Raw genomic sequence first — 13,959 nt, forward strand, 5'->3', positions numbered from 1 at the left:
TACAGTCCTTTGAGTTGGTGCTTATCCATAATTTATCATTTGGGAAAACTCGAACCGTTTTTGTGTCTCAGTTCCTCCTTGCAATCATCTGTCCACAGCTTTTCCTGTTTCAGCTTTGCCCTGTATCATGGGAGTAGATGTACAATGTTGTGATCAGGCTTTCCCCAAAACTGGCTCCTCAGCTGCAAAACAATGACCATTTATCATCTCCCTTCATTACCGAGAAAAAAATACCAGGCAGTTAGAGCATAATTATTCCACATATCCTGATGTTACTATCCAAACAAAATCAATTTTATGTTATACCTTTATTTGAGCCTTGAAATTAGCCCCACTTCTAACTTCCATCCCAAAGATGAAGAGGGAAAAAACAGATGTACAGTGTTTCAATGTTCAACTGGGGCTGTGTAAAGTCTGATCTGGATAATTCCCTTAATGTCACTTCAGGTTAACATAGATGAAAACACAAAGTGCTCAAGATTTAGCCATAAAAATGACTAACAACATAAAATTAAAGCAGAATTCCATGTTGTTGTTTTTTTTTAAATATCGTAGATATTAGCATGAGAAAGAAACATTCTCCTCACCTGAGAGCACTTCTGTTCTTTATAAAAGCACTCAGTTTTAACAATGTCAGAATATCAATTCAGAGCACAGGAGAACACATTCAATTCAGAGGATAAAACTCTCCGAAAAGGATCTTTGTGTTGGAGTTATTGCATTTTTTTACACATGCATTAATCCAGATTTTCTTCATTTTCAGTAGACCGCTCAGAGATGGGATCAAAATTAGTGCCAGCACATATAAAGATAAAGGTTGGCTAGAGAAGTAATAAATCAAATCTATGGCATGTAGACTCTGCCTGAAGCTCAGATTTGTGCCCTTTACCCACCTGGAAGATCAGTTCATAAAAACTGGATCTGCATGTTTAATAAGAATCTTCTTACCTCTGACATATTTATTAATGATTGGATAAAACAGTCAGTTTTCATGGAAATATACAGTACAAGTCAAAAGTTTGGACACACTCATTCTCATTCATTCTCATTGTGTCTTTACTTTTGATTGGTGTTATATACTGTGTAAATATTCATCTCTGTGTGACTTTCATCATCAAACTCTAGGACTAAATCAGCAACAATTCTCTTCATTGTCTCCATTAGTAACAAAGGGCAAACAAACAAACACACACACACACACACACACACACACACTGAGACAGAGAGCCCTAGTATGTTTTCATGTGAGGCAGAGATCAGATGCCTCTCTGTCCCAATTTACTCTCACTTACACAGACACAAAATGAAACTCCTGCGTAACAATGGTCTTTCATCATTACAACAAACAACGCCTAATGGACTCTCTGTCCAGCACCCACACACAATAACGCACGCCACCACATACGTACATAAACACAAACACAGAGGTAATTTGAAGAGATGAGTGCTTTTACCACACTCTAGTGGCTTCATTGAGTTCACTTTGCTCCACAGGAGCCCACACATCCCCTCGCTGACCACGGCAACATCATAAGACCACTAGAGCCACCACAGGCCTCCTACCCTCATTATGGATGGGACATCCCATTTTAGGATGCACTCCAGGGGTCCCTGGTTGGGTTTGACTAGTTTACTTGCCTGGGAAATGATGGGCGACTGGGGGATGATTATCCATCCAAAGATAGAGGAATCCCTTGAATACATTACCTTTGAATTAACAATTAACCATTCTCTAAGCCCCGCCCATCTTTGAAAAGGCAAAAAAAAGAAAGACATTATCCTCCAAAGTGTTTAGTGTTCATTTCATATCAGGTTTACTGTAATTACGAGTGTCTGACTTGTAAATATCATTCACGTAAACCTCCAAGGGAAATTACGACTGGGATTTTTGTGAAAGCTCAGATATATCCGACCTGGCACTAAATAATATGGAAGTGCCTGAAAACCAAGCAAACATGAATACTTCACATAAGCGTTCAGTGTATTAAACCCAAAATGAATGGCTACAATGTCATTTTGTAAATTTAAACCTTAAGACAACCAACTCAGTTATCACCTTCCTGAGTTGTCAGATGACATGAATGTTTATGGGTCCTTAACATGGGAATCTTTCCGATCTTTCCCATCCATCCGACATAGCATGAATGCGGCATAATGCCTTGATTGCTAGGCTATGATTGGACAATTGCTGTTGGGGGGATGGGTTTAACAAAAGGCCAATTACATGACAATATCATATAAGTGGACTTGTGTTAATTAGGATAGAATAATAAAATACTGAGAATTTAATTAGTAAGATGTCCACAGAATAATATATGACATATTTTGGATGCTTTATGTTGCCATAATCAAACCTCTACAACTTTGCCAATGCTTTACATTACATTATTTACTGTATATTTTTTAAAAGACTAGACTGTACACATATTCAGATTTCCCCTGTGCATCATTTAAATCTTAGCTATAGCTGAACTGTTCCATCTCTCTCCACATTATTTACTTTAGCTTCCCTCAGGTACCAATACATGGCTTTATTTTAGTCTGGGTGACCTCAGTATGTAATTAGAGCAAGGTACCCTGCCCACAGGGAGGCTGAAGACTACAAAAATAGACCTCTGAAACAAAACACACATTTCATGCGGTTCCATCGGGATCACACCAGCAACAAACCTGACGAAGCTGCATGGAAAACATATTGTGTGCCGGTGCTTCTTTCCCAGTTGGAAAGCACTCAAACCTTCTTCAAACCAACCTTCATGTCTTGTCCACTAATTTACTGTAGCACATGACAAGATGTACTTTTATTCTACTAGGACATAACAGAGAGAGACAAGACATGAGAAAGATGTAATGATAATGGATCCCACATCATTTGGATTTGGCTCTTAATTTTGATTTATCACTTCCTGTATGTGGGGAACTGTACATATATTAATTTCATTTGGTTAATGAGGCAAGGCTCAATTAGAGAGGGTGGAGTGCAGTTTCTTGTGATGTAGTACAGGCGGGTAAGTGTATTTTTCCTTAAAATTTTCCATGTTTTCCTACAGAAATCAATGTATTTTGCACAAAAACACCCAAAACAGTGTAAAGTAAAGGAATGCACCTTCAAGAGCTGGCATGCAGTACGATTGATTATGTTCAGGGAAATTATTGCTAACGCTTGTTGTGTCTGCTGTTCGGCTCGCAGGCTGTGTGAGCCGTGCATGCTGGACCCAGGATGTGGTTTCTGTTACCGTGAGAATGGCTCGGCAATCCTCACCTCCTCCTGTGTGCCAGTCAATAAAGCCTCCACTGAGCAGGCGGCATGGGGCAGGTAAGTCACAGGATACGGCGCGAGTATGTGCATGTGTTTAGGATGCAGTGGTGGGTGGGGGGGGTGGAGGGCGACACTGTGGTGGGAAGACTTTTTGATAACATAGGATTAGAATATACAGTATATAATTGAGGTTCAATGTCAAGAGTGTTTGTCAAAAGACCATGAAAATGTCTTTCTGCTCTCCTCCAGATGCTCCAACTCCAGCCAGATTAGAGAGCAGACGTACTGGGCCTACAACTACTGTCCCACATCCTACTCCTGGCTGGTTTTACTGGGCCTGATGCTCTACCTGGCTGCTTTTGCTCCAGGTAAGAGAGACGGTACCTCAGTGTCCGTCTGACTGAGATCCAGTAACCTCTCTGTTCAGTTGCAGTTACACGTCATTTCATGTCCCTTTTATCTTTTAGCCATTCACAAATATTCTACACTGTATTAAAGCTAGAAAATGCTATTTTTCATACGGTAGTTAAGTGTTTTGTTAATCCTCCAACCTCAGTTGTGCATATGCAGACCCAAACTCTTGGCAGTCATAAACTCGCCACAGGTGTTGAACAAGCAGACAAACGTTACAGCCAACCTAACCTTTGCACCATAGTCCTTTTTCATGGAAGGCATTTTGATTAGTCATGCACTATTTTTCTAGGTTTTTCAGTTTAAACTTGTCTCCACCTGACACCACGAGGCTTATCTCTTATCTCTCTCTCTCAGGGATGGGTCCTATGCCATGGACCATCAACTCAGAGATCTATCCTTTGTGGGCGAGGAGCACAGGGAATGCTTGCGCAGCCGGAGTCAACTGGACCTTCAATATCCTGGTGTCACTTACCTTCCTCCATCTGGCTCAGTATTTCACCTACTATGGTCAGTTTCTGGGCTGCAGGATTTTTATTTTTAAAAAAGTCTCTAAATAGACCACTTACCTTTAGAGCTTTTATTCTTTACTTTTGTAGAAGGAAAGAGTAGCTTTGAATTTGGCAGCAAATCAATCTTGTTTCTTTATTACAAACCCAGTCACACTAAACTGAGTGTAATTTTAATCAGACGAAATACTCCTGTCAGGAACAATTACTGTCCATCAGTGCTGTCAGTCCTTATCCAATTATATCAATCCTTATACAACCTTGCAGCAAATGTTATGTAAGATGCATTCATCCTTACCTTACGTCACGACCAGCAAGGAGGTAACAGCTGACTGATACCCTGAGGCGCTGTCAACCTTTTTTTTTACCCCCCAACCCTCTTCCATACCTCTTCAGTCAATGTGGCTCAACAGCAGGTTTCTCCTCAGACAGGAAGGAACTGACCTTTCGTGGAGTTGCCGATCGATCCATCAGGGGTGATCCTGAGATGTAGCGGGTTAACCATCTATTCGAGTTGTCATTGACTTAACAAGAATCATTCACCAAGAATGAAAAACAGCTTAAAAAACATAATGATGTTATAAAAAATGGTGATGGTATGAGGCTAGGTGTGTATTTGTTTTTTAAATCAGTGGATTTCACATTATGCATGGTTGATTGTAACATGAAAATGTCATTCTGCTTTGACAAGGAGAAAACGGTGATGGCAGTGGGCAGGAAATCTAATTAAATCTCTGTCACTGTTTCTGTACATACGCCTGTTTCTAAATGTCTCTGTGTAATTGTTGCCTTTCCCTGTTAAACCTGCTGTAATGCTACTTTGACAGGGGCATGTTACTTCTACTCTTATGTATTCGTATCCACAACATTGATATTTAATTTAGTAAAACATTTTCATCTTTCAGCCCACACACATCTCTGTAGAAGTTCGTGAGCAGTCAGCATTCAAAATTAGCTGCCCTCAGGACCAACGTTTCTTTTTCTGTTGATAAATGAGAAAAACCGAGCCTATTTATAAAAGGTGACAGGGCTCTCAAAAGCCATGGCAGTGTTCCTTGTGTTTGTGGGTGTCATAGTGACATTGTGTTCTTTTGTTTGCCAGGGGCTTTCTTCCTCTACTCCAGCATGGCCTTGCTCGGTTTCTTCTTCATCTATGGCTGCCTGCCGGAGACCAAAGCTCGGCGTCTGGAGGAGATTGAGGCGCTGTTTGAGAATCAGCTTTGTTCCTGCGGCGCCTCGGATTCAGACGAGGGACGGCAGGTCGAGTATATCCGGGTCAAAGGGTCAAACTACCATCTATCGGACAACGATGCATCTGATGTAGACTAGGGGAAGTTTCTGTGTTGGTAAACTCCCTCTGAGTGTTTCAGTAGCTTCCAAGATTGCAGAAACATGCAGAGTTCTTGGGTTTGAAATTTTTTTTTCTTTTGTGATCTGAGGAGCCACTGGTTTCCCTCACTGAGGTTCAATATCAGAGCTTAAAAAAACGTTTTGCTTGTATCACTTTCAATTCAGTCAATTCAGGAATCCAAAATCAGCATCAGTGCTTTAGCAGCTAGCAGGGGTAAGAATGTTTTGTTTTCAGCTTATTCTCTGAATTGAGGGTGACAAATCTTGAGTCTCAACCATGCACCAAAATATCTCAATTAAGACATAATAGTCCTTAAGTGTCTCGCTCAAGAACACTTGGACAGGAAATATGACTGTTGAGCACACACTGCATACACAAAGTAAAAGGGACACTTCCTCTCTCATAGAGCCCACAAATCTTAATGATTTCCTTTCACAAAGGAAGAAACATAAACAAGGACAAGCAGATCAATTATTATAAAGTATCAGGAAGATGTCCCTAATATTTTGTATATGCTTGAGAATTATAATTTAATATATGATGTTGTGCATATCGTATAAAAGTACAGCATAACACATCCATCCTACTGCATCATGTCAGAATATGTTTCCATTGCGAACTCCATTGAAAAAGGTACAGTAAATGTGGTCTTAGAAAACAGGCGTCCACAAAACTTATGTCGACGTGACAGCAGTTGTGACTTGTTGATCTATAGTACCATTATGCCTTTCTATATGAAAACACATCTCAGTTAAATGTTGTTTATGCTTGTAGCATAGCACACTTGACATCAGTTCCTCATGATGATGGTCTTATGTTGTGATATTTTTATGGAAAGCAAACACCAGAGATGTACAGTGTATTGTTCCAAGTTTAGCATACTTGTATTGTCAGTGGGTGCCTAAACAAAACCACTGACCAGTCTAGTAGCACTGAAAGAAACATATTTTGTTGTTGTTTTTATTTCTACTTATTTTTTGGAATGTTTGCATTATTTGCAATTTCAAACCTTCAGTTTATTGCTTACCTGCCTTTTAAAAATAGCAGTTTCTAACATAGTGTGGTGAGTCCAGTTTAACATGTCCCAAAACCTGCACTATAAACCAGTGTTTTAAACCAACATGTCATGAAACATTGCTGACTGCTGGTAGTTACTAACCAGTCTGCTCCATCTATAGTAGTAAACTAAACACCATGATTTAAAGATTGAAACTTCACTTGTATTTTTAAGTATCACTTTCTATCTTTAACATGATAATATTAGTGCCTGTGTATTGTGAAGGTGCCTAATGGCCGTTTTCAGTCCAAATCCCCGACGTGGACATGTATGTATTATATCATGTTATGATAATTAGGTTCACATAGCTTTTTTTTTTACTTTACATGTACATATCTGCATTTCACCTGTGATGTAATATTATTTTTTTACTATCATTTTGTGTATTTTTTGATTTGTCTTCCTCCATAGCCTTATGTACAAATAGCAGAGCATATCATTTATGTGGTTCTCGTGTCAAAAGTCGAGGAGTAGGCTTTAGCGTAATTTGCCAGTGTTGTTTTGTAAAATTGTAAAACTGTGTGCGGTTACACCTTGTTAGTCAAATACACATAGGTTTCTGTGTAGCAAACTGTAGACAGCAGAGTAACTGTACAAGAAATTTGTGTAACAAAACAAAACAGGTGAATAAGGCGTTAACAGGCCGTTACTGTGTCAATTAACAGGTTTCTCATGGAAGATCATGTCAATTTTTGGCTTGTGGTTCTGAACCATCATGAATAAGATTTAATACCTCTTTTTAATAAAGTCTGAAATAAGGAACTGTGTAGTGACATTTTCAGTGATGGGTCAAAGTTGAATAGATGTTTGCATCAAGTATTGTGATATATTTGGTATTTTACACAGGGATTGCTATTGAAATGGTAAATCAGTATTAAATAAAGTAGTAACATATTTATCTCATAAATTGTAAGAATGTGGCATAACTGTCCTTTGAGAAACTTTTAAAACATTTTTCTCCAAAAGCAGCTTTAAAGGACCATTTTCAGCTAATTATAGTTTATAACAGCTCGTGATGGTCCCTTAAGCCAACAGGGTAAAGGAATCAAACAGTTAAACAGTTAACACAAGTTCTGGTAATGATGAGAAACACCCTGCATATTCTGTTCATTCAGCTATAAGAGAAAGATCTGTCTTTTCTTTAAAAGTGAAGAAAAATAACTATAATTCAAAATGTGAAAGTATTGTTTCAACTGTCAAGAGTTTTGTTTGGTACAGAATCAGTTGTCTTAAAACACACAAAGTAGTTTTGTACTGAAAGTATTATTACAGATAACAAACACACACACACACACACACACACACACACACACACACACACACACACACACACAAATTAAGCTGTTGCTCCATAACACAGATTGTGTAATGAAAAGTTGTGACAACCAAATATTTACCGTGATTGTTTCAGGCTGCACCTTGTCAAGAGATAATTTGGTGTTCAGCCCTTAACATCCAGTCGTGTTCACACCGTCCTCTACCAACTGGGAACAATAAATGTCTACTTATGGTGAAATGGTTGCAATTTTTTTCTATGTGAGACAATTCCATGTGTTTCTACCGTTTACGAGGAACTACAAAAATACTAATAAAAAAAGAGTGCTGTATAGTATATTTGATTATTGTTCAAGCTGTAAATGTTTTGCTAGAGTTTATATTCTATAAAAAATAAATATCTTCATGAAATCTTAACACTTGAATATGTATATGGGGAAAGAAATAAACTTATGAATCAGAGTCACTACGGCTTTGGGGCTTTATTTCACTGTCGCTATCATAACATTAAGAGCAAATGCTGAATATTTTATGTGGTTTTAAAACGAACTGTTAAATTATCTTTTGAATTAAAACAACATGCTCAGAACAGGCATGTTTCTTAATTTCCAGCTGCCCTCATCTATCTATCTACCTTCCTTCTTTCTCATCCCTCTCTCTTTCTCTGCTTCAGCAGGAGCAAAATGTCGGCTATTTCCTGAAGTGTTTCTGCCTCTTCTGAGAGCCTGTTAACTCTGGTGGTAGATGTGAGCTCCTCCCTCACTTCGTCTGAGAAGTCTTTCATCAGAGGGCCGTTTTCTTGTTGCCCTCTCTCCTCTCTGCCCTCTCCATCCTGCTCACCTAAATCAGATCGAGAAAGGAGAAAACGTCCAAAAAATGATTGTTCATTTCTTTTTGTCAGTGGAATCCCAACAATTTAAGTTCCTCTAAATTAAAACATGAAGTGACAAACTGAATACAACACATATTGCATATTATACCTTTGCCTTCAGTCATGCTCAAAACATCTACAAAGGGGTTTATGGGTCTCTGCAGGATCACTTTGCCTTCACTAATGTTTGCAGTGAATTTGTTTAATATGCCTGATAGGGAGCCAGCCTTGAATTGTGTCTTGCTCCAGGGCGTATGGTTCCCTCCACTCCTGGAGTTGGCTGATGAATCTGTGTGTGTAGTTGACTCTGCAGCAGCGTCTATGCAGCCAGTCTGCCTCCCTGTGGCTGAATGTTGTACTGACATGTCAACAGATGGCAGGTGCAAGTTGAACCCAGGGGCTTTGCTCACGCTGTCTAATACCAGACTGCACTGAGTCGAAGCGTCGCATGTCTCGACTGTGAAAATGTTGACGGTTTGAGTTCCTGCGTTTCGCATTTCATTGGAGGTTTTCTCGCATTTGCATTGCTCTGAGATTGGAGTTTGAGAGTGAGGAGATACAAACTGAGCTGTGCCATCACTTCTCAAGTCATTCTCCATACATTTCTGATAATCTCCGGTGTTCTTTTGGGGTTTTATGTGTGGAGTGAGAGGCCTGTGTGTTGGATTCCCCTCCGAGCCCAGGTTTGGGTTTACAGTATCTGTGCAGCAGGTGTGGTCCATCGACTGACAAAATTCTTCATCCTGATATTGAGTTAGCAAAAGAAAACATACAAGCGCTTATATCAGACACTGCTTGGCTTAATGTAAGGTTAATGTAAGGTTATCTCTCTGGCAAAGTCATCATTTTTACTATTGACTTGATTTTTACTTCTATTTTTTTTTTATTCTTCAGTGAATCTACAATCACAGTACAATAGTAAGATGAACAAAGCATTTGAGGGTAACTTAACTTACATCATTCGAATCTGAACTAAGGTAACCTCCTCTACAAGAGTAACTTGGCGAAAATTCACAGCCATTCATGCAGCCATTGTTGTGTTCAAGGCATGCTGTGGAATATAAAAAAAAAACATCTATTCAATTTACTGTCTTTAAATGCACAGTGGATGGATAATTACACTGGAGATGCTGAGTGGACTTACAAAAGTTCATGTCAGTGCAGTTGGAGAGCTGTGAATAAAACAGAGGTAACATAAAACTATAATAGTCCACATTAGAAATGCACTGTATTCTCCACTCATATATACAGCTATAAAATTAAATTAACAAATGCTGTTAGAAGTGCTGTGCAGCTTGTGATGACTGTCTGTGACAACTTTGTGAACTGGTCTAAACTTTCTTAATTGTCTACTTAGTGGAGAATCTTATTATTCATTCACTTTCATTTTAATGTTACATGGCAATTACAAACTCAACCACTTAGTGGCAGTAAAAGGCCGACTTGACACATTCATATGTGTGAGAGAACTTACCTCCACTCCCATGCACTGTGAGTCAGGGACAGTTCTGACAGTATAGAAAAAACAAACAAACATAACAACATAAAAACGAATTCAAAGCATACTGCAAATAAATGACGACAAACTGTTTGACTATATTTGAAGTACAAACACGTACTGTGGTGCTGAAGATTTGACTGGTGTTTCTTCTTTGAGATATAGCCTTGTTTTTGCACTCCCAAAATGAGAAGCTGAAAAGAAATTCAATATTGACCTGAAGAAAAACTCACTGTGCTTATTTAAAAGATTCCCAGTGAACCGGTCGATAAGCAGTATTTACCCTCTCTATCATATTCTTCATTGCTGAAGCCCCTAAAGACATCTTCCTCAAACTGCTGCTCACTTTCTGACTGGTTAAGAGTGAAGTCCAAGATGGGGTCCTTGTCCCCCGCTTGGTTTAGAGAGAAGGTGACTTCACGTCTTGCACGGTCCCTGGCCTTACTGAGATAACAGATACATATGGGCTTTGAGTTGCACTGGTAACAAAAAGCTAAGCTAGCTAATAGAAAACAATTGTCCTGTAACACAACAGTTTTTAAATGACAAATAAAAAGAAGATAATCCATCAAAATTCCAGTGTTGTTCTCACTTTGGCTTTGGACTTCCAAACAGGACTTGGGCTGCTGTGGGTGTCTCCAGTTGGTAAAAGGTCAGGTTTGATCCACTGGACCAGGAGACACCGTCTGTCATACCTCTGGGCTGAGAGAAAGGCTGAAACTGACACAATAAATCCAGACTGGATATTAAGAGTGGCATCACACTTTGGGAAGACACTGTCACTTTTTAATGTTCATAACTTCACAGGAGTTCACTCTTGGTCCACACTACAGCAACTACTGGTGAGTGACGAAAGATTACTCTAAAATACTACTTCTGACAGGTCTGCAGACACCGAAAAGTAGATCAAGCTAATATTTTATCATGTGTCCCTGACAAATCTATATTGTTCAGATGATGCATTCTTTATGCCGCTATGCTTTCTTTACTTTACTTACTTTATATTTCTTTGCAAAATATCACTTTAATGAAGCCAGGCAGGATTCTGGTAGGTTCAACATTGATATTTTGCTATAAGCAAAAAATATGATAACCGGTTTTGTTTCAATGGAGCTATTTTCCCACTGTAATATAGGCCAGAATACAGCAGTAAAAAATTGACAAGATGATCAACCAGACTTCTTTTTGTGTTTGCACATTGTACATACAGCATGCACCCATCAGGCAGCATCCAAATAAGGCTTATGAGCTACATGAGGAGTCGAATGTTCCCATGCCTGTGTAGTAAATGGAACTATGCAATGTTGTTAATGTGAGATATTCCTTGAAAATGATATTCTGTTATGGCTACCTCAGTCTGCTCCAGTCCCGAGGTGTCCCAGGGCGGAGGGGAGCAGTGGGGAGGTGGCTGTGCTTGTGTCTGGCCTCTCTGCTGGAGATTCAGCTGCAAGGGGAATATTCCTGAAGAGACCAATTTGAGTTGGCCTAAATTCACTGATAGTTTAAAATACGCTCATGTAAAGTAAAAAACAGACAATTATCCCATTAAATTGGTCTATAAAATGCTTCACTGCACCACCTTGACCTGAGGAGGCTGATGAGGTGGAGGAGAACGGACTGAGGAGATCAGCTCTGGGCAGCAGGTAGTCAGATGCACTGTTGTCTGAGAACGCTGACTCAAGCACCGGTGACAGCTTAGAGGACAGAAACATAGGTGACTTTTTAGTCAGAGAGTCCCACTTTTTGTTCATGTTAAGAGGAGAAGTGCCAAAGAAGAAAAGTGACGAACCTGCTGACACTTGAACCCTTGTGGAATGACGTGCTTTCTTTTTCTCGTTCCTTGAACGCTAAATATTGACACAGAATAGACAGATAGATAGATAGATAGACAGATAGATAGATAGATAGATAGATAAGGAGGTTTTAAGTATCCATCACTGTGATCTCTTTGGAGAGTTAAGTTGATGCTATTACTATATAGCTGGGTAAAGCTGACAAAATCAGACGTTACAACATTTTAAATATCTCAACAGTTACAATGTGATCAATATTCTGGTTGTGACTCTTGGTGGTTTTAGACAATCCACATTCCAGCTCTACCTGTACTGAGGTTGGCTTTCAACCAGACTCAGCTGTGAGGGAGAGCAGGGGCTCATTGGCAGTACCAGTGGCTCATTTCTCTTATGTTTGGATCTGCGATTACAGCTGCTGAGAACTGCTACTTTAGGGGGATCTGAAAAACACAAACACTTTTTTTATCACATCCATTTGCCATAATGAGGAACTGATGAACATGCACACTGATGGACAGACAAGTTTGTAATCTTATGTATGAAACATAGCATTTATATTTGCAGCACAGTGTTATCTTCATGTGCTCATGTATTCGAGGTGTGATGCATGTAAGTACAAAACACACACATATTTCAGTGCCAGTCAAAAGTTTGGACACACCTGCCATTCACTTGAATGAGAAAGTGTGTCCAAACATTTGAATGTATGTTATTATTTTATTAGCTTTCAGACCTTTGGTGACTTTAAGTTTAAGGGAGTTGCTATCCATTGTTCCCATAAACCTGCTTTTCAGCATCTTTTGTTAGACTGTTTGATTTGGAGCTCATCTACCAGTAAGACTTCTCACCTTTGTTTTCCTTCTTTGCAGCAATCTGGTTCACAACAAACAGGGTCACCAGGTCCATACTACCAGAGCTAGCGCCCTTGGGGGATTCTGGCAGAGCAATCCCCATGTTTTGCAGTTTCTGTTGCATTTTTCTCCTCTCAAAGAACTCCTGGGAGAAAAGAGCAAAACCACATTTAGCTAGACAAAGAACACTACAGCTGTTATTTGACTTGTGAACTGTGTTTGACAGTCTCACCCGCTGCTTTTTCGCATCATTCTTCATCATTAAGCGGTTCCTGCAAATGAGAGTTGTTGTTTTAAAGAGTAACGTTAACGTCTGCTAACGTGTAAGCTAGCTACATGCTAACATCAACTTTAATAACGACAGCTGTTAATTCTGTCTTACCTTGAACCCCCAACCCAGTTCATTTTCTACGGCTGTGACCTATCAGAGAAGTGTGAAACAACACTAATTAACGTGTGTTTGTGCGGGTTCAGATTGAACTGGGTAATATTTTTGCTGAGTAGCAGCTAACGTTGCTCAAAATATGTTAACAAAGTGCACGAGGAAATACAACCTCTCACGCGCTGCGCTATTAATAAACGTGTATTTACGTGTATACTAAATTACTGTGTGACATGTATTTGCCGCAGAAGTACAAGGTAACCAGAAAATATAATATATTTTTAAAAAAAAATTAATTTTTATTGAAACAAATACATGTTTACAGCACTTTGTGTATATAACTTGAGTTTACAATCACAAACACGCCAGGTGGACTAAAGGTTGTAATAGAAAAAAGTAGTCAGAATTCCCCTACAGACATGTTTTAAGATGTATATAAAACACTACTTTGAATAATAATTTGTGTCTGATATGTTTTTCCACAAAAGATACATTATCTTGTTAAAATCCTTAAAATTACGTCTACTCCGCCTCCCTTATTAAAAAAATCCAGAATCTATGACTCTATCTATATATAATCTTCTTGCTGCTTCAGTGAGATGTTTGAACTTCACTGTGCAGAATGATGTATTTGCAGAGTTTGACACTTGAAGGCTGTTTTCACATTCATCTACTGAAAGTGGAAAGTTTCTCTGTGCTCAT

General features: G+C 39.1%; 2 protein-coding genes across 8 annotated transcripts in view; one reads left to right on the forward strand and one right to left on the reverse strand.

The window, feature by feature from the left end:
* The window catches only part of LOC121890858 (proton myo-inositol cotransporter-like), a 72,257-nt gene extending 64,304 nt beyond the window's left edge, over positions 1-7,953 (forward strand). For all 4 annotated transcript variants that reach the window (XM_042403454.1, XM_042403453.1, XM_042403455.1 and 1 more), the window contains 4 exons: positions 3,191-3,316; positions 3,509-3,627; positions 4,028-4,180; positions 5,282-7,953. In XM_042403454.1, the coding sequence (XP_042259388.1) occupies positions 3,191-3,316; positions 3,509-3,627; positions 4,028-4,180; positions 5,282-5,508 (625 nt within the window). In that variant the 3' untranslated portion in view covers positions 5,509-7,953. The remainder of the gene's footprint in view (positions 1-3,190; positions 3,317-3,508; positions 3,628-4,027; positions 4,181-5,281) is intronic.
* A 372-nt stretch (positions 7,954-8,325) lies between these two features.
* LOC121890857 lies at positions 8,326-13,724 on the reverse strand. Of its 4 annotated transcripts, none has more exons than XM_042403452.1 (15): positions 13,258-13,724; positions 13,108-13,147; positions 12,873-13,020; positions 12,332-12,464; positions 12,021-12,078; positions 11,811-11,925; positions 11,583-11,716; positions 10,824-10,951; positions 10,578-10,675; positions 10,353-10,425; positions 10,208-10,241; positions 9,878-9,905; positions 9,690-9,784; positions 8,843-9,476; positions 8,326-8,702 (listed from the first exon to the last, which is right to left on the reverse strand). In XM_042403452.1, exons 1-15 carry the CDS (start codon positions 13,278-13,280, stop codon positions 8,509-8,511), a joined length of 1,935 nt encoding a protein of 644 aa, XP_042259386.1. In that variant the 5' UTR covers positions 13,281-13,724; the 3' UTR covers positions 8,326-8,508. The 4 variants fall into 4 exon arrangements, with proteins under 4 accessions (XP_042259386.1, XP_042259382.1, XP_042259384.1 ...); XM_042403448.1 differs by having other exon boundaries at positions 10,515-10,675; positions 13,258-13,723; XM_042403450.1 differs by having other exon boundaries at positions 10,515-10,675; positions 11,583-11,692; positions 11,817-11,925; positions 13,258-13,722.
* Positions 13,725-13,959: the final 235 nt, after the last annotated feature.

The sequence above is a fragment of the Thunnus maccoyii genome, chromosome 23, assembly GCF_910596095.1.
Source record: "Thunnus maccoyii chromosome 23, fThuMac1.1, whole genome shotgun sequence".
NCBI classification, from domain to species: domain Eukaryota; kingdom Metazoa; phylum Chordata; class Actinopteri; order Scombriformes; family Scombridae; genus Thunnus; species Thunnus maccoyii.